A 20445-nucleotide genomic window follows, 5' to 3' on the forward strand; every position below is an offset into this window, starting at 1 on the left:
GTGGCTAACTAGGCTGGGGAGTTCTTGCATAATTCAATATTGATTAGTGGAAAACGTGGTCCACAGAGGTCGTTATTTACATTATTGATTTAAAAATAAATAAAAAACTAACGTAACATTTTAAGCTCTGTACGAATGGGTACAATCCTAGTACAAACGATAGCATTAGTTCATTTTGCGAAAAGCAATCACCCGTGAGCTATCTACATACGCATTATGATATGCATGTGTTTACCGGTGCGGCATGGGATTTAATGTAGCTATCAATGATTAACGAAAATAATTCATAGCAATTGCTTAAAATATTTTGAAGGATGTCAACACTCTCAAAAACCCCCGCAAAAGTTTTGCTCATCCGTTTGGCATCGTTTAATAGAGTGTCATTAAGGTACTGTGCCAAAGTTGCCAAAGTTAACAACAACAAATACACGAATACGGTGTTATTACCACAAACAAAATTTCCTTTGAGATTGAATGGAGCACATAGGCTGGCAATGGATAATTATTTGTTGGAAGTAAGTCTCTACACAGAGAAAAAAAAATTATTTATGTTCTTAGGACCTATAAATCGTGATTCTAACCTCGCTTCGTTCGGATAAATCCCGGTCTTCGGGCAATAAAATGAAATAGACTATGTCATACCGCACTAAAAGTCTCGTTTGATTTATATGATTAAAGCCACATTTGTCAAAGGATACTTTTATGGCTTAATGAGATAGTCTACTAGTTTGCCAATTATCCATTTCCTTCATGGAAGTGTTTATTTTTCCTCATCCTAATTATATTGCCCTCGAAGATGGTCATATTGGTGATAATCTTGGGAGAATTCCTTTGACACTTACAACCATTAAAAACATCATCGGAATTCCTCCTTTCAGAAAATTAAGTCTAGGAACATGAAAAATTGTTAAAGATTTTATTTAAGGTTCTAAGCAACATAGTCATCCTCAAGATCAATAATATTGTCATCATCGAATCCTAATTAATCTTCTGACAACGATTTAATCCAAGAAACCTAATTTTGTCAAAATAAATACTTCTCCCAAGTAAATGAAGATTGGACAAAAATAATTTTCTCTTCTCAGCGTATTGTTGAGTTCTTCATATTATTACAAGAAAAAAACCGATGTTAATGAATTATTCAGAGACAACAGTGATTATCGCATTCTATACCCCTCAGAAATGCGGATTTTCCGAGCTGTACAGCTGGCAAAGATCGAACCTTGCGCCTCCGGACTTTACCCTTCACGACGGTCCCCCCTACGCCAACGGGGACGTGCACATGGGTCACGCCGTAAACAAAATTCTTAAAGATATCACCCTGCGGAGCCGGGTAATCCGGGGCCAACGAGTCCATTATGTTCCAGGCTGGGACTGCCATGGTCTTCCCATAGAACTCAAAGTCCTCTCTACCACAAAAACCAATAAACCACTCACACCCAAAGAAATCAGATCTCTGGCCCGGACTTATGCGCAAAAAGAGCTTGAAAGGCAAAAGAAAGCCTTTATCTCCTGGGGAGTAATGGCTGACTGGGCCTCTGGCTGCTACTTTACCCACGACAAAACGTACATAAACAACCAACTGCACCAATTCCTGAACCTCTACTCAAAGAACCTGATCTTCAGGGATTTTAAACCAGTCTACTGGTCCCCTTCCTCGAAAACAGCATTAGCAGAATCGGAGTTGGAGTACAACGACAACCATAAGAGTAGATGTGCGACTGTCCGTCTATTACTCACCAAACTGCCTCCAGTTCTCGAGCAGTTCTCAAATAAAGCGATCTATGCTTTGACTTGGACGACGACCCCCTGGACATTGCTTGCTAACCAAGCCCTGAGTTACTCCGGAGACATTCCTTACTGTTTGTCATCAGACACTGAAGGAACCCTCTACATAACGTCTGAGACGCTTCTTCCCTCGATCTCGGAAAAGGTCGGACCGCTTAAGAAGGTTCTAACCCTCTCCGGAGAGGACTTAAAACTCTCGGAGTACTCCCACCCAATCTGGAAGCAGTCTCTCCCCTTTCTCGAGTCCCCTCACGTGACGGATAAAATGGGAACAGGAATTGTCCACACAGCCCCTGCCCACGGCAATGAGGACTTCCTGGTGTGTCTGTCCCACAATATTCCGGTCAAATCATTAGTCGATGAAGAAGGGAAGTTCACCGAAGACGCTGGAGAGTTTCAGGGATTGGATGTGCTGGATACGGGCATCTCAGCTGTGTTAAATCATCTGGGAGACGATGTCCTTCATACAGAGGAGATTATTCACAGTTATCCTTACGATTGGAGGACTAAGAAACCCGTAATCACCAGGGCCAGTTACCAGTGGTTCATCAATACTGAAGTTCTGAAAGAGAAAGCTCTCGAATCTGTCAATACCACCAAATTCTTTCCAAGAATGAACGAGAGTGGCTTCATGAATTATTTGCGTCAGCAGATCTCAAAGAGACCGTTCTGGTGCATCTCCAGACAGAGATCCTGGGGAACTCCCATTCCAGTGTTTTATGATAAAAGAACGAGGGAGGTACTTGTCAACGAAGACATAGTGGAGAGAATTTGTCAGGTATTCCAAGAGCATGGGGACGACTCATGGTGGACGTTTTCTGTTGAACAACTCCTTGGAAAGTCCATCTTGAAGAAATACAAACTAAACCCAGAGGAGTTGGAGAAAGGTCAGGACATCATGGACATCTGGCTGGATTCTGGTATCTCTTGGTCTTCAGTATTACCTGAGAAATTTGCTGACCTCTATCTCGAGGGAATGGATCAGTTCAACGGCTGGTTCCATTCGTCTCTGATCAGTTCTATCGCGATACAGGGGAAGGCACCTTTCGCATCAATCTTCGTTCACGGGTTTACGGTGGACAAGAGTGGACAGAAGATGTCAAAGTCATTGGGAAACGTTATCAGCCCTGAGGAGATCATCAAGGGGAAGAAGAGTGAGAAGAATGCCTTGGGAATTGATGTCCTGAGGTGGTGGGTGGCAAGCCATGGGGTGCAGCACACCCAGATACCCATTACCGAGGGGATCTTCAAGGAGAGCGCTGATAATGTCCAGAAGATCAGAGCTGTTCTGAGATTTTTACTCGGAGCACTTCATGAAGAGGATTCGGATGCAGGGGAGATCAAGACTGAGTATCTGCTGTTGGATAGGTTCATGCTGCACAGGCTCTATCACTTCAATAAAGAGGTGCAGGCTTTCTACGATAACTTCGAATATCATCACGTTGCCAAAGCTGTTCTCAACTTCGTTAGCAACGACGTCTCTGCGGTGTATTGTTCCCTGGTGAAAGACAGGCTGTACTGTGAAAGCGGCAACAGTCCTGTGAGAATAGCTGCTGTGGATGTTGTCGATGATATTCTGACAGTTGTCACTAGAGCGGTAGCTCCTATTCTCCCTTTTCTGGCGGAGGAGGTGTGGCTGCATCATCCTGAAAATTTGACGTCTGTGCCATTGTACAGATCGACACCCTGTGATCCTCCGGGGGAGTGGAATGATGCGGAGCTGGAGAGGATTGTAAATGTGGCGTTGGATGTTAAGAGATTGGTCAATAAGATGGTTAGCGGAAATACTCTGGAGATGGTGGGGAACGTTTCAGTTGGTAAAGAGGACTTCGCAAAGCTCTCGGTAAGAATTATATTTCCTTGGGGATGTCTTTGGGAGGGATGATTTTTTTATTTGAAACAACTAAACTCTGTGGCCTAGTCTCAATCATTGGGCTAATCCGATAACATTCGAACTGTTATGAAAGGTATCAAGTACAGGAATTCGATGAATAATGAGGAAGCATCAGAAAGTTTGCTATAAATTAACTTATTACACATAACATAAATGTCTAGTGAAGCATTGTGTTGGGCGTCATTAGCATTTAGCATTACCCAGGGTTTGTCACGGGAGCGTTGATGGTATGAACCCAGAGAGGGCCGGCTTCGGCCTGGTCAGCTCCTTCAAGTTACTCACCTAATCGAGTTGGGTTCATTTTTCCTGTTCGTTGTAATTGTCATTGCTGTTAAGAGACATTTAGAGATCATTTAGTTTTCTCAGAACCTTCACGTGGCTCCGCATATGCACACATTACTCTCGATAACAATTTTCTCTACGTGGTTTAGCACTTGCTCGTATCATCGAACAGTTTTTGCCAGAGATTAAATTGGTCGACAGGGCTGACCGCGTGGATACTGATGTATTGTTGTATATTACAAGTTGTGTACTCAATGGCCTGGTTCCAAAATTCATCAGCATGGACTCGTTCAATTCCAAGTTGTCCCGCAACAACACCCGTAATGAAGACATCCTCCATATTGAGAAGAGATTGATGCAACGCAGTCTCGTATAGCTCATGGATAATGTCGTTTGACAAGAGATAAGCTGCTCCAATCACATAGTCAGGATAGACCGTTGGTTTATATTCTTCCCAAGAGACATACCATTTGGAGTTCTTATCTCTGATCGGCTTCCGCTCAGTTAGTTTTAAACCGAATATAACATTCCGGTCTGTCTTGTGCTTTTCGATAAACGATATAAGACGTGGTACGTTGATAAACATATCGTCATCAGTTTTCAGCAGAAATTTTCCCCCTGAACAGTATCTGTCGAACCACTCTAATGTTGAAATTGTCTTGAGTGTTAAATTCAAATATGAGTCGTAGAATTTACCCCTTATAATATCACCGTATAATTTTTCCTCCCTCTGAAGTAGTGTTTCTAAACCTGTGTCTTTAGTTTCACCAAGAATAAATAACACACGCACATCTGCACGTCCTCCGAAAGATCCCCACGTTTGTCGTATTGCAGTTCTGGTTTTCACGCTCGATGGGCTCGATGTAATTATAATCACTAGATCGATGCCTTCACCACCGTTTGGGCACTTCTCTTGGATGGTCATACTGTGTCCACCCGGGTACGTGGCACCTATCGCATCCTTATTGAATTTGAGAGCTTTGTAACTTGATGGGCGTTCGATTAAAGTAGCTGATGATGACTTAGGGTCCGGAAATTTTGGTGTAGATGTTAATTCCATTGGTTCTACTGAATTGGAATGAACAATTTTGTTAAATATATTGATCCTTCGGCTGGGAGAATTTTGTCCTGTAATTAAATGAAAATTATTCCATAAGTTTCTTTCGAGTATTTAAAAACGACTTCGGTTACCGATGACACCTATATTCCTGTCTGCAGTCACATAGAATAGAAATAGATAATTATTATTAGTGAATACTTACTGTTACGCATACATCTAATGGTCATCCGCGAAAATGCCACGAGATTGAGAATAGTGAGGCAGAGTATGAAGATAGCCGGAGTAGGTCGGCAGGAGGATCTCGAAAAGTAATCCATGAAAATAATGAATTAGCCAAGTCAGATAGGAAGTCTCGCGGAATGGAATAGCAGTCTGGAGTTGTTCCTCCTTGAAAGGGAGAAAGTTAGCCAGGAATTCTTAAAAATAAATACTGAGCGAAGTAAACATTTTTTGGAGATGGAATGCTTGAGAGGGACGTTCCTATGGTCAATCGGATCGGTATTAGAATGGATCAACAACTAGAATTCGAAGGTAGCCAGGTTTTTCGTTGAATTAAAATTTTTCGTCGCTCTTAGATAAATACAGGGTTTGAGAAGCAATATGGAAATAAATCTTAACAATCCGAATGCGGATAATAAAAGTAAAAAATTGAATGTAATTAAACAATGTTGGATTGATATTGTGCTTGCAGAAACTTCAGAATGAAAGAACATCAACAACCTCTGAATTGTCGTGTATTCTGCAGCTATCGTCAGTGACTCTCATTGAAGATCCTGCATGCACATCACCGAAAATTGATGTTAAACCAATTGAATATGCATTATGCAAACGATGCAGAAAATATCCAGAATTCAGTGAAGGCGAACTGTGTATACGGTGTAGAACTATTGTGGATGTTCATTTCAGTATGTGATTAATAAAGCATTTTTAGTTTGAATATTGGGGTTTCGAACTTTCTATAATACCGAGGAAAATGTGAGAAGTAGGTGATTAAGGAAATATGAATAATAATTCACGGGTAAGTAAATAATAATTCATAATTCACTGGGAAAAAGAACGTTCAATTAAATTAAATGTTTAATTACATGCTTATTTTCAAAGCATCGAGGATGACCAGCACTTCAATTATTTATTGGTTGATTTTAATACATAGTTTTCCGGAATGTACGATCTTTTCATTTTAGAAAACTCACAAAAACAATTCCAGAAAAGTAAAGCGTCGTATGTTTCAGTTTTTCCGGCTGTTTTAGTTTGCCTGTCTGCTGTAGAATAACGTTTTATCTGTGGTGGATTTGTTAATCCCAGAAAGTCAACTCTTAAGATCATGATATGATATCGTCATAGCATTATCAATGATAAAACAAAATTGTCGAGGGCCTAGCCGAGTAAACCTGCATGAATGAGGGTCACGGAACAATGAATGATAACTCACTAGGAAGGATTTTGCGCATTAAATAATTAATTCATTAAATTCAATACATTTTCTACAATACGTACAGTACATATACATCATCATATGCAATATAAGTTTTTGACCATTTCCTTTTCATCGTTTTTTAAATAGTATTACATTTTTTTTGTTCAGTCAGGCTTAGCGACCGCTGAGTGACATTAAGCCATGTTATTGTCTGACACATCTTATTTTTATCATTTGTATAGTATTAATTAATTAAGCGGATCATAAAAACTACGGATTATCGACAATTATCGATTGCTCCAGTCACAACTGAATCATCACATCATAGAACATGTCATCATAAATTTAACCAAGATTTAAAGCCGATAAAGTGGAAGAACCACTTTTCGAACAAGTTCCTGAATCGCGAAATTAATGACTGAATTACCCATAAACTAATTTAATTGAAATATGCCAAATTATTATGAATTTATACATCATAAACAAGAAAGACATATTTATTTTTTAATATCAGAGACAACTCAGCGATGAAATGACGAAACGTAACGAAAAAAAAACTGATGGTTATTTGATTAATCGTTAATTGTTCCGATAACGAGGGAAAAAATGAGCGTGTTATGGTCGACTCAATCACGTTTCATCACTTCTCCTGAATTCCAACATTTCTTACCAAAAATACTATTCGCAGCAGGCCTTCATCTATTTCTCATTATTGTCGTAATTATATTTAGAAGCCTTTGAATTATTCTCATTAATAATGCTCATTAATTATTAATCTTTTATTATGGCGATGGTGAAGTGTTTATGAAGTCTCATAATAATGAAACGACGTATGAAAATAATTAGACAATAGTCTAAAATTATTATGATTATTTCACTTATAGCACGCACGATTAATTGAATTTTTGACTCACGCAATATAGCAAACAACTGAGTTGAGTATTTATTGTTAAACAGATAAATCACAATTATTTGTATTTAAATTTAATCTAGGAATGTTTAACCAATCGAATGCTTGGTTTAATCGAACTTCTGTATGATTTTAGTGGCTTTTTTCAATATTAATTAATTAATCGATTAGTTAAGCAAAATGGATGGACAATTAGGCTGAATATGTAATGTCATTAATCGTGCGTACATCGTCATTATTTATTTTTATTTATAATTAATTAATTCTTTTTTTATTGTCTTATACACAATTAGAATATCTGGGGCGTTAATAACGTCCCCCTAGTATTGACATATTGTAATTATATAGAATAATTTAAATACGGATATAGCTACGCAATATTCTGAGATATAAGTATTGTCATCAGTTTCATTATTCATTATATTAATCATTCTTATGAATTATTGATAAGTTTATCGTGATTTTCAGTTTTCTTTGATATGGCATATAGAAGAAATATTTTTGATTTTTTTTTGTTTTATATATCGATGATATTGGGTGTTATATAGGTATATTATCATTTCAATATTGCTAATCATTCTAAATTATAAAAAATCAAAATTTATATTTTTCCTGGGGAACTGAATATTTTTTTCGGATTATAAACCACAAATTCCTACAGAAGCGCTGTATATCTTTCAAGGTAAATAAGATTTCTTGTGGTTTATCAAATTTTCTGTAAAAAAATCTGTTGATATTTCCGCCTAGAATCATTGGTCAAATAGATAAATGTATGAAGAATAATAAAACAGAATCCACGGGTAGTCGTTTTCAGTGCTTGCTAACCACATTATTATTCCAGATGATTAATAAAAATTCCACGGAATTATTGAAAATCATGTGTTCAAAGGATTGAAATAGCTATGAATTAACGTGAATAATTATCCAATTTAATTAATCAATGAGAATTGGTTGATAATATAATCATCACAGAGAAGAGATTGCCATAAATCTCCTCGAACGGTTTCAACTGTCAGCCCTATTACGTTACTCTCAATTATTGTCATTATTTATTGTCATTGATATATCATCATTCTTACTAATTAATTTATGGAAATAGTTAAATCGAGAAAAGCGATTCAAATATTTGATATTTTTTCGTGATAAAATATACGGAGAGGATTATTACGTTGATAAGAATTAATAACCGTACTATTGATATATGTTTATATATATCTTGAATATTTTTAAAATATTTATCGTGTATAATATTGATACGTGTATAATGAGGGAAAAATTATTGTCATGTTCACTTATTCTAGTCTTTTTTAGTTGTTCTCTCACTAGCATTTTAGGAGTTGCAGCTATGTTAGTCATTTGATTATTAGACTCGACAGTTTATTTTTCATATTGTCGATATGTCTGTGGGTAAAGGGGGTAAATAGTTGAGATATTATCGAAATATTTTTTACGATTGAATACAACTTGGAAAGAGTAGTAGACTGACCCTGTTAACAGGTTTTGAAGCCGAATGCCCTTAGGTCGAGAATTTTTAAGATTATTTTTAGGTATTTTCGAGTGAAAGTGGTGAAATTTCACCCGGGTCACAGTAGTCAATTTCTATATTTCTCAAAATGAGTTCAATTTTCTGCAGAAAATATTTTTAACTATTTCTTGGAAAAGATTAGCTGAACTGAGAGATATGTGAAATTACAGCTACGTTAATATATGTTTCCATGTCCTAGGACAAAAATTTTAATAGTTCATTTAATAGTCTAAAATTAGGGTATTTAGAAAGAAAAATTCCTAAAACATAATGTTATGAAAATATCCACGGCCTTTTGGGAGTGATATCAGAAAAAAATATTTTGTCTGACTCACAGGATTTTACCACTTTCCCTCGAATTTCAGTAAATCGAACAGTCCAAATGTCCTCTACAAATATCCCCCAATGAATATCAATTTCCCACAGTATTTTGTCAGATCCAAGTCTTCAAAGAGTTAAAATTATCCTATTATCGCCATTCACTCATTTATTTCAAAATAAAAATTTCAACCAGAAATTTTTCAGCTTGATTAACAGTACATTGCTCTATAATTCATGTGATAAGTCATGATTATCGACAAATCTTGTCTCTTTGTTTTTTATTATCGAACTCTGGTGACCAATGAACGAGAATTGTCTATGAACTCTCGATCATAACTTATGTAAAGCATGTAATTAAGTGAAATCAGGAGATGAGTTAATTTCATCATGATAGATTCATCAGAAAATGATAAGTGCATTTTTCCGCTGTTTTTCCTACACTTAATGTTCCATTAGGACCAACTTCATTTCCTATTGTTTCCCATTGTTTTATCAGAAAAAATTGCACGACATACCCTTCGAAGCGTTTTTCATTGAATTGTAATTTCGCTTCATGATTAACTTTCAGACAAATTTTTATCAAACGTTTCTCTCCGTTCAATCTTCCACCTCCCAACGAGAGTATTATGTGGGTTGTATTCAGCATGAGTTCGCAAGGGTACGTTATTAATGGTACCCAGTGAGCCACGCAACATGTTTTTGAAATTAAACTCATAGTATTTAGGTAATTAATATTGCAGGGGTTGGATATTAGCAGTTCTCCGATGGGTCTGAGCTAAATTAATGATTTTTTCACTACGTGAATGGAAGCTGCAAATGAAATGGAGAGAAAGGTCACGTGTTCTAACTGCACTTGTTTTGTGAAATAATTGTTGCAGTCGAGGAGCCTGAGATGAAGTTGGAGTGAATTTGTTAAAGTTCATATTTTTCTGTGGTTTGTTTCGCGAGTACTTTGGATACTGCTGGGTTCAAAGGTAAATGTCACGCAAACTTTTTGGAGCGAACAATATTAACTGTAAAAAGGGGTTTAATATTTATAGTTGCTTCATTTTTCGAGATATTTAACGCGTAAATTGCCTAGATTTCTTGAACTGTAAAATCTTCGTTCCATTCTCAGGGCATCAGTTTAATAGAGGAGTGAATTGTCTGGATTTTTTGAATGCTCCCAAACAGAATTAATTTTATTGAATGTTTATCGAGGATTTGCGATTATTTCCTCAAGCTTATTTTCCTATTAGCTGAGAGAAAAAATCGATAGAATTTTTTTTAACAGACTTTCAGGAATAAAATCTGTTTAATATTTCCCCCTGAGCCGAAAAATTCTAAGAACATTCGGGAAGAATCTATAAAATTAATTGGATTCATCACTTTACATGGAATCTTGATATCTCCTCTCATCAATTCATTAACATTAATTAATGGAAAGAGATAATTTATCTCCTCATTTCACTAATTCACGCATAAACCTCGGATATGTTAGTCATTCCTAATCTTACATCCGTGATCATTTCTCGAGCAAGGAATATTCCAATTTTCATCGTGAATTTGAATATCTCGAGTAACAGATGAGCGATTAAAGAGGAGAAAAATACCTGACCTCTTCTCTTAAAGAATCGTTAGATCGCCATTGTAGAATTGTAGTTACCATTTAAACAAGGGGCAGTTCACGTTACGTCTCTCGAAATTACTGCCACTTGATTATTGACGAATCATTGAGTCTCTCTCATAGTCGTCATTCCTCTGTAACCCAAATATACGGTTTATTGAATTAGTACTGACCTCATTAGCGGGATTTCGGCGGTCGTTTATTGAAGAATTCAATATTTACCGCTAACCCAGCGTTCAAATTTGGAAATTTCGATATCCATTGGATAGGTGAAAATTCATAATTGACATCGCGTACACTCAACGCATCAATTTCAATCTCAAAATAAATACAATTTGACTGACGCGCGGAGTTCGACGATTTTTCCACTAATTTCAGTAAATGAACTCCATGAATGTTTAAATTTGCCAATCGATATCAATTTTCCACTCTCTAAAAGAACTGAACCTCATAATATCTTTATCCATTCGATTCCGAACAGAAATTTCATTGGGAATTTAATTAGAGATTAATCCTAGTTGGCCACCTTTGACAATTCAACGATTGGTCGTTTCCGCGGGTATAGACTTTCCGTGCTATTTTGTCAAAAATTTTGCGAACAATTTTTCCGAATTTATTCTACATTGTCTGAAGGCGTTTATTTCATTTCCGCCATCGCTGTATCTCAGGCACGTTTATTTCGTGAAGAAAAATAATTATCCTATCGACAATAATTTTTTTTAACAGTAATTTTGGAAATTATGTTGTTCTGAAGCCACTATCACTTTCCAAATATTTCAATCGGAGAAGCAATTTCTTTTCAAATTATTTTGGTGGCCAACTTAGAGCTAATCGTTAACTTTCCCCTATGTTTTCTCTGCTTGTCACATTGGGGTCGTTTATTAGTTGAGTTTTGCGGCATATTTACCAATAATCTGTCGTTCAAACTCGTTAAACTCGACGCGTATTTGCCAGCGGGAAAATTGTAATTGACGTTCTTTGGTTCTTGATATGATTGTACTGAGTTCGGGTAATGCCTATGGGACTCTGACTCGCTGCTGCGTCGGTCGTTTTTATTGAGTTCACCGAGAGCTGCTGATCTCGCTGCTATTTCTTCGGCAATTCTTTGGTCCTGTTTCATACGACGAGAATCAATTAATTTCTCCATCTACGTTCACCAGTTTTTCATCGAAAAGTAGATTCCCCAAAAAATCAGGTGAAGGGTTATTTATTTCGACATTTATCAGGCAATTTCCGGTAAAAAAGTATTAATTTGCTGTACTTTTTTCCAGCTAAAGCTTTTATACGGATGGTTTTGCAAATATTTGAAACTCTCCTGGATTTAGAGGGAAACATTGGTATTTCGCGTACCTCTGATGAGGATTTATTTAACTTTATTTGATGAATTTAGTAGTTTGAGAGGGTTTTAAAAGACAAGTATGGGTTCTGCCCATTTGTGATGAATATTTCGATTACTAATGAAACCGTGAAAGTTCAATGAATCATCGCTCACATTCTACGTTAATTCTGATCTTCTAAAAAAACTAATATAATCTGTGTTTATGTCAAAAGATTTCTACTCAATCCTACATTAAACGTCGACGACTTTGATCACCTCCGACGGGGAAATGCCACTCATGTTATCCCGACAAAAACATTATCGATTGCAGTAATTTTTTCTTTGTGCAATTACTTTTGAAAATTATGTTGCTCTGGATCCACTCCACTTTTCTACGCATTTTAATTGGGAAATGATTGATTTTTTATTTTCCCGAAGAGTCTAGTCAAAGCCCTTCCTGACCAAAGATGGACTGGGGGTGTTTCCCTTGTAGGATGACTATTCTAGAGTTAAATTCCTTGTACGAAATAAATTCTCACATTTCCCTCTAATATCCCTGCTATAAAAGTATTGAACAGTAGATAAAAAAGCTGAACCAACTTGTAATTCACGTGCACGTTCAGTACGAATAAGTTCCTTCAAATGTTGAAAACTTCCCGCTTGAGGTACGTGTGATATTGACGCACCACCGCCAACGCGAAAATTGTATTGACGTCTCCGCTGATCCGGTGGTTGGCGATTAACAGTTCCATACATACGTGCAACTTCCTCGGCTGCTTTTATACGATTTGGCATTCCATTACGTAGTCTACCTTCGGCCGGAGCTTTGTGGACCATTCTACCGTAAACTGGAGCACGGCCACCGCCTCTGTTGCGAGCCTGTTCCTCGGTATCTTCATGAACAAAGCAAATTAATCCAAACGTTAATCCTACGGTGAAAATGCCATTGTTGCCGAACAAATCATCAACAAAGACAACACAGCATAGCGTGAAATGTTTGGTAATGATTCAATTATCTAGAGAATTAGTGAGAGTGGCTCTGAGGGGTGAGAATGTCAAGGGGTTTTTCAATCTGATTATAAACTTTTCGTTCATGTCCGGTAAAACCCATCAAGAGGATTTTTGGAAGAATCATCTGACCTAACTCAGTAAAATTATTAAATTTTTTGATGTGGAAAATACAATTTTTATTGCGCTTATCGCACGAAGTTTTTGGTTTTCAGAAGCTCGTGATTTTGGGAGTGAGAAATTCCCTTCATCATAATTCGGCAGATTCACCTATTTCCAGGAAAGTTGGGATTCAATGCTATCAAGATCATCAATAGATAACCAATATGATGTTCACAGTGACCCCTTTGTTAATTATAATTTACAACTTTCATTAGAATTAACATTATTTCATTATTGGAAATAATTATTTTGTGATGAAGTATCCAGCAGAAAGGTTCTCATGAATTTTTCTCGGATCATGCACTACGTAATCCTTATCAATAAAATCAAGCAACGCAAGGTTTTCACTTCTTTCACAGAAAAGAAATTCATTTTCGCAACGAAGATTTTTAGTTTTGAAAGTCCATAGTCGTAGACGAAATTTTATTCAGGACGAGAAACTGTTCGCTTAATTTCAGAGGGAAAATCCCGAGAAATCGCCGCCAAAGATTTATTTATTTAAAGTGAGACCAGTTCATGTAGAGAAATGTTCTATTTAATTAATTAATTCCTGGACAAAATCAAAAATGAATTTTTAAATTAATTCTTGATTAAAATTACTCTTAAATCAAAATTTTTACATAAAAAGAATTTTAAAATGTAAATACCTCTGTAACCATAGGACGATTGCGATCTGATGGGGTAAGTCTCCCAAATATTATAAGAAAATGGATCCCGGTACATGGGCAAATCATTGGTGGTTTCGGCAGCCCTGCTCTGCCTTTTACTGTATCTCCACATCGCTCTCAACTCCTCGCACGTCGGTTCAGCTTTATTTCGGCGATCCCTGTACGTCACTCGGCTGATTACTGTGGTCTGTGGTGGCATTGGATAGTCAGCGAACCGCTGGGCATTAACAATCATTATAATAAATCCACACGAGTGTAATAACAGGACTGTAATCAACCCCATTGTCACGTACATCTGAAATGAAATTATCATTTTAATTAAAAGGCTATTTCTCTGATTGTCGTCACTCATTCTCACCTGTTGTCCACGTGTATGATCAATTCTCACGGAGAATTAAATGTCCAGTGAGTCAGTCCAATAATAATATGTCGCTCTTGGATATGTTCCGAATGAAAAATAGTCTTGTAACTGCAAAAAAAAGTAGACATTTTTTTCCATCATCGAGACGGAGATATTCCAGTTTTTGTAATAAATTCAATTTGATGGCTCCGATAAATTTACCTCTAGCCCGATAGGGGGTAATTTTAGGAGGGAAAATTCGTTATCGGACGATGACAAAAAATCGCTTCCCAGGACATGCCGCTCCATATCAGAGGCTATTAATTTTTTTGAATCAATACGAAAAAATGAATTTTAATTAGCTCCTATGGAGAGAGCTTACAGAATTCTGTATTCATAAAATTCAATTCATCTCATGCACGCAGGCATTGTCCAAAAATATCCTATTCCAGCTTTTCAAATAATATTTTGTTATTTTGATACGAAAATGAAAAATCAAAATTCTATCGCAGCATATCCTCAACTGATCGAAGCGATGCAAAATAAAAATAATTAAAAAAAAAATTTTGACGGTGGAGTGTTCCACCTTGTCATATTGTATCTCTTGACAACTCAATTCTCCATTTAATACAGAACAGAGCAGGCTATGTGGGCATTCATTATTCTGAAAAAGAACTCTATTAAAAACTTCATGAATTCCAGTAACACACACGAGTGACCACTGGGTGGGTGGGAACAACTAACGAACATGAGAATCTCTTTAATCATTTGCAATCCCCTCACCATTTCGTATCACCAATTCTGCATGGAAATACGATTGTACAATTTCCTCACGTTGTACGTACAATATCCGCGGTAAACAAGAGATATATCCGATGGCAATAATTTGATTGAATCCCACGCACTGTGTATACCTCTATCATTTAATGTCAGGACTCGATGAATAAGCGTGTGAATTTTTTTTCAATGATTGTGCAAAATTCGCAATTCCACTTGATTAATCAATTATTGAGTAAATATATGCTAGTGGTGACATTATGAGTAAATAAAATCATCCCTGACGCCCAGCAGCGCTCCGACACGATATTAAATTTAGCTGAGGGCATGTAAATATGATAAATAAAGGATTATTGGAATTTTGGGTAAAATATTCTTCCTAGTGCGTGAACCATTAATCATATTACGCTCAACCACATCCCACTCGCTTCTCACCCCCTTTAAGTGGTTCATTTCCCCTCCATTTATCACCCCCGCACCCCAAAATTTGATTCATCTTGGAAGGAATGTGCGTTTAAGATGGATGGAGTACGTGGGCTGAGAAAAAAATTATTCTTCCCAAATATCTAGAGGTATTTGTTTTTTAATATCGTCTTTTATCAGCCAAGTCATTACTAGGCAATCTTCATTAGGTTGGAATTATATAAGTTATATTATTCTCCCCCTCGCCCTTCCACATTTTATTATTTTTTTAATTTATCATACTGCGACGAGTGGGAATAAATTTTTGGTCTTCTCATAAAGTTCCGCATCTCCTTAAATTCCAAAGTAGTAATGGAAAAAGAGACAGGATTCACATATGTCAGTGTTAATGTTTACTAGGAAATGCAAGTCTAGACTATGTACGTGGGATAAATAAATAAATTTCATGAAGTGTCAATAATACTTTAGTTTTTTTATAAATATTTTCGAGAATGGGAGAGGAGTTTAAATTTTTGAGGCTCACATAAATTTCCGTATCTCCTTTGGAGTTTAAGGCAGTGATGAATAATTGAACTGTGAAGAAAATTTATTGGATGGTAGAGTATTGACATATTTCATTTTTAATGGTGATCGGTAAGAAAATTAAACGGCGAGTGACATTTACTGGGAAGGGAGGATCGATATGTATGTATGTGTTTTCATTCACATTCAATGTTCACTGACAACAAGGTACATTCCGGATGAACCGACTACATGTTGGTGTAATAAAATAAATTCTACGGGGAAATGGCGAAAGTACTTCAGTTTTTTATGAAAATTTCCGCAGCTGAGAGACATTTCAAAAGTTTTACGGATGTTTTTATCTTCACGTAAATTTTCCCGTTGAATTTCGAGGTAATAAAATATTATCAAATGAAACATGAGATTGTCCAATGAAAGGTCAAACTGGGAACGAGATTTATTGAGAGAAACGAGAATTGATGTATTTCATTTATTAGACTGAAAAATAATTTGATAATAGGCGATTATCGATATTTATAGGGGATTTTTATGGCGTTCACATGAATTTGAATACCTTCCCAGTTGATAAAATTAAATTTCATTGACATTAAAGTACCGATTTTACTGGAAATTTAGCAAATTCCGGAAATCCCAGGTTTTAACGAAGAATTGCCTTGATGTTGACTGAATCTAATCCCAAGGAAGGGAATTCATATCTTTCATCTTCAGGAATCAATAACATCTCCACAAAGATAGACTCAATTGTGACAGATCGTTCTATACTTCGAAATTGAATTTATCTTGGCAACAGAGAAAATCTCGGGTGGATTGAGTACATTCTACTGGAAGAAGTGTACTCAGTAATGAAGTGGAACAAATGCTTCAGTTTCTGATAATAACTTGAAAGATGCGGGAGGTGTTGACGGATTTAGTAATCGCTTTTTCTCTTCACCTAAATTTCCGTAACCCCTTGGATATTAATACCATGCTGGGATATGGGACAGTCATAATTTCATGGATCAGTTAATTGTGATGGCACTTACATCTAATTGGATTCGCAGACAATCAGTTATATTTGTTTTTGGTGAAACAACCCTCACAAAAATATTATAAATTATAAATAGAGTAAAGGCTAGATGTATCTCACATTCATTCTTCAACAACGATAAGATGAGTTCCCCCTTGAACTCCATCAATGGGGAACTCATCCTAGACCTCAAGATTGAATTTACCATTCATTTATATTCCTAAAGGAAAAGAGAACATTTAGAATGGATCGTGCAGCTACACACTAGAGGAAAGTCGGTGTAGCACTGGAGGGGGTAAAATACTCAAGTGTTTGATGAATATATTTTGAGGCAGAAGGGATGTAGAATTTTTCAGGGTAATTTAGGGTAACATCAATAGCCCTATGGCTGTCAAGATATTTAGGGGAAATGGAGCTGTGTGCGAATCTTGTTAGGAGTACAGAGGGTTGATATATAACACTTTGAGTATCCAATAACAAAACGACATTGACAGAATCTATTTTTAGAAATTATCCTCAAGTCCTCGAGTTAATTGATCTTGGCAAGAATGCACTACCAAGTCCTGATATTCACGTTTTCCTTAAAAAATCTCTAGACGTCGCACCCTCTTACTGCTCATAAAATTGGGACTCTATTAAATTATCTATGAAATCCGTAATTTCAAAATTTTCCTCCCTTCACCTCAGACCCAATATCCCCCTTCATTTTTTTCCCCGTGAATTTTCGAAAGGAAAAAAAAACTGCAACAACTCCCCCGACCTTGAACCCCAAAAACCCACCCTCCATTCACAAACCTGAAAAAAACCTCACGACGGCAACAAGTGCCGCGTTTTCTCGCCCTCTCGCGCCCTCAAAAAGCCCCTAAAACGTCCAAAATGGCGGTGTTTCACCCCCTATAAATACAGAAAACCATCTGAAAATCCCTCGCCGTCGTCGTGACGCATCGAATAAGACGTATAAACGGAAACAAAATGTCGCAACTTCTTCCACCCCTCCAATTTCCTATCTCCTTAACTCCAGGATCTATATTTCGTAATAATGAATTCTTATATCAATAACAGTCCTCGAGGCCCCCGGGGATGCCGAGGGATGATCCTGGGGAGGGTGGAGTGGTGCGCGGGGCGCCAAAACTAATCTTCCGGTTGACCTTTACGTAGACACTTCTGCCTCCATCTGTGTGACCTTTTTCCACAAAAAAAAAACTAAAAAACAACGAAAAAATAAAAAAAGAATACCCCGAGTGAGAAAAAAATATTTTTCCTCTGGGGTTGGGCGGGTAAACCGGACATTCGAATTTTTTTCACATATTTTTTTTTCACCCACTGGAATTAATGGATCAGTGGAACCGCCTGGACCCAATAAAAGGGAAAGAAATTCACTTGAAATAAATAAAAAATGATCTCACTTCGTACAAACGTTTCTTAGAATATTTGTTAATTGAATAACTCATGCATCTATTTTGCTCCATTGAGTTACATCACTTAACACATGAAAATTCATTCACAAATTTCACACCGATAGTTGATTCATAATTCAAGAAGAAGCGAATGCTTGACCAGAGTTCGGAAGGGGTAATATACCTATGTAGGTAAAGCGTGAATGAATGAACGAATGAATGGCTGCCAAAGTCAATGGGCTACCAAAGACATGTGGAATAAAGTGGGGGATGTAAAACGGAGTAAATATAGAATATGCAATTTCCATACACACATAACAAGTGCACGAGTTGAATACATCACTGTTTCATTCTCTTATGTTATCAATGAGCCTGATGATTATTATTGAAAAAATGTATAAAATATCGATGTCTACTAACTGTAAATACTATGATAGAGTACTAGGATTGGAATGAATGTGTATAATGTAATATGTAATATATTATGTACAGACCAGTATTGGTGGATCGGCATCAGAGTCCGGAAACCATCAAGTCTGTGAACAAACTGACGTTCGGCCTCATCGCTCTACCCCTGAGCCTCTCCGTGGTGCTCTCACCACCACTAACGCCATCTCCTTCTCCACCACCTTCTACTCCTCCAACGACGCCCCTTCTCTCCTTCATTCGCTCCCCGCTGCTTCAACCCCCGTCGACGCCAGCTTGAGGGATCGTTTAATGCACACAGTATCTTGATGATTTTGGGGATGATCGGCCTGGTGAGACCTATGGGGACATTTTTCGTGTCATGAAGACACTGGGGAGTCAATTTACCGGTGGAAACAGGAGTCCTTCGATTTTTATTACCATTGCTTTGCCGAAAAGGGGGAGGGAGGGAGCAATGGGGACAGGGTGATCCCAGTCTGGGATTGTACATTCCTTCCGATATCTCGTCCTGAGGGATGAAATAAGAAATATGGGAGGGATGGATACTGGAGGGACCAACCAATGTTCACCCCCTTGTTTCAACGTCAGAACGAATGACGTAATAGAAATACGTGCTCAACCCTTTGTGGGATGAATAGACATCTTGAGGGCTTTTTAAGGTTTCTTGTGTCGGGTCGTTTCATTATCGATTCAGTGGAGTTTTTTGGGGATTCGATGGGTGGAATGGAGTCAGTGGAGGTGGAGCTCATTCGGAAAATCTTCGGGGCGGGGAAAGTCAAAGAAAAATTTAGTAGAAAATTGAGGTTTCCACTGCATGAGGAATCATTGTGTAAGGAAATGTAGTTTAAGGGGAAAAATTAGTTTGTGAGTTATCCTTCTGCGTAAAAATTTTTCATATCGTTACAATTATTTTTTTCTTGTATTCATTGGAAAATCGTGAGGACTGATGGAAGTAAAATTTGACCGAAAGCGTTAGGAAATAAGTATTCGGAATAGACCGCAATCATTCACATTCCCTGCACTATTTTTTGGTGAACTGCAGGGTAAATTTTATAGTTTCGGTCTAAATTCATTAAACATGTGCTAAATTTAGATTATGGACAATTCATTTAGTATTTTCCACGGGTTTAAGATAAAAATGTACTGAAAGTGAATTGTGGAATTTTTTTCATGCGATTTAATACAATATTCTGAGATTAAAAAAATTATTGAAGCGTGAAGTTCTCATAAAATGAGTTAGCAATTCAATGGAATGTAATAATGGCATGTAAACGAAATTATGAGAATTCACTTGAACCATTAAAAATAAGTAATGAAATGAAATCCTCCCACTATCGTATGTTCCATTCATCGCAATAACTCTCCCTATGTACTTCCAGTTTTGCGTGAAATTAAGAACACATGACGAATACCTAGAATACGACAACCGCACCTACGCTATTTCCCGGGGGACTGGTGGGGGATGCTGATGGAGTGGGAGAAGGAGAATGAAATTCTTGGGGATCTTGTGAAGGAATTCCATTTGATTCTTACCAAAAACTTCCCCTCATCTCCCACTTGACATCCAACAACCAATACTGGGTGAGCTATGTACA

At 37.1% G+C, this 20445-nt stretch overlaps 3 protein-coding genes across 3 annotated transcripts; 1 reads left to right on the forward strand and 2 right to left on the reverse strand.

Annotated features, from left to right (window-relative positions):
- The first annotated feature begins 140 nt into the window (after nucleotides 1–140).
- On the forward strand, nucleotides 141–5961 carry LOC135172961 (isoleucine--tRNA ligase, mitochondrial). The gene is made up of 3 exons (XM_064139523.1): nucleotides 141–515; nucleotides 1181–3631; nucleotides 5716–5961. Exons 1-3 carry the CDS (start codon nucleotides 315–317, stop codon nucleotides 5935–5937), a joined length of 2874 nt encoding a protein of 957 aa, XP_063995593.1. The 5' UTR covers nucleotides 141–314; the 3' UTR covers nucleotides 5938–5961.
- On the reverse strand, nucleotides 3649–6268 carry LOC135172967 (beta-1,3-galactosyltransferase 5-like). Its single transcript, XM_064139531.1, has 3 exons — nucleotides 6110–6268; nucleotides 5227–5411; nucleotides 3649–5092 (listed from the first exon to the last, which is right to left on the reverse strand). The coding sequence occupies exons 2-3, from the start codon at nucleotides 5339–5341 to the stop codon at nucleotides 4110–4112; spliced, it is 1098 nt and encodes a 365-aa protein (XP_063995601.1). The 5' UTR covers nucleotides 5342–5411; nucleotides 6110–6268; the 3' UTR covers nucleotides 3649–4109.
- Nucleotides 6269–6469: 201 nt separating this feature from the next.
- On the reverse strand, nucleotides 6470–19010 carry LOC135172971 (uncharacterized). Its single transcript, XM_064139541.1, has 6 exons — nucleotides 18919–19010; nucleotides 14318–14428; nucleotides 13939–14254; nucleotides 12722–13014; nucleotides 11711–11914; nucleotides 6470–10937 (listed from the first exon to the last, which is right to left on the reverse strand). The coding sequence occupies exons 3-6, from the start codon at nucleotides 14252–14254 to the stop codon at nucleotides 10896–10898; spliced, it is 855 nt and encodes a 284-aa protein (XP_063995611.1). The 5' UTR covers nucleotides 14318–14428; nucleotides 18919–19010; the 3' UTR covers nucleotides 6470–10895.
- Between the last annotated feature and the right edge of the window lie 1435 nt (nucleotides 19011–20445).

This window comes from Diachasmimorpha longicaudata, chromosome 2, assembly GCF_034640455.1.
Source record: "Diachasmimorpha longicaudata isolate KC_UGA_2023 chromosome 2, iyDiaLong2, whole genome shotgun sequence".
Lineage (NCBI taxonomy): Eukaryota > Metazoa > Arthropoda > Insecta > Hymenoptera > Braconidae > Diachasmimorpha > Diachasmimorpha longicaudata.

Excerpts from the sequence above, each read along its gene's own strand:
- LOC135172961 (XM_064139523.1), top strand. The coding sequence starts at position 315 with ATGTCAACACTCTCAAAAACCCCCGCAAAAGTTTTGCTCATCCGTTTG. Across the intron at positions 516-1,180 it reads TGGATAATTATTTGTTGGAA|AAATGCGGATTTTCCGAGCT; the intron begins GTAAGTCTCTAC and ends TATACCCCTCAG. Across the intron at positions 3,632-5,715 it reads AGGACTTCGCAAAGCTCTCG|AAACTTCAGAATGAAAGAAC; the intron begins GTAAGAATTATA and ends TTGTGCTTGCAG.
- LOC135172967 (XM_064139531.1), bottom strand. The coding sequence starts at position 5,341 with ATGGATTACTTTTCGAGATCCTCCTGCCGACCTACTCCGGCTATCTTC. Across the intron at positions 5,093-5,226 it reads CATTAGATGTATGCGTAACA|GACAAAATTCTCCCAGCCGA; the intron begins GTAAGTATTCAC and ends ATTTAATTACAG.
- LOC135172971 (XM_064139541.1), bottom strand. The coding sequence starts at position 14,254 with ATGTACGTGACAATGGGGTTGATTACAGTCCTGTTATTACACTCGTGT. Across the intron at positions 11,915-12,721 it reads AACGTGCACGTGAATTACAA|GACCAAAGAATTGCCGAAGA; the intron begins GTTGGTTCAGCT and ends CGTATGAAACAG. Across the intron at positions 10,938-11,710 it reads GTTTGAACGACAGATTATTG|AGGAATGACGACTATGAGAG; the intron begins GTAAATATGCCG and ends TTTGGGTTACAG.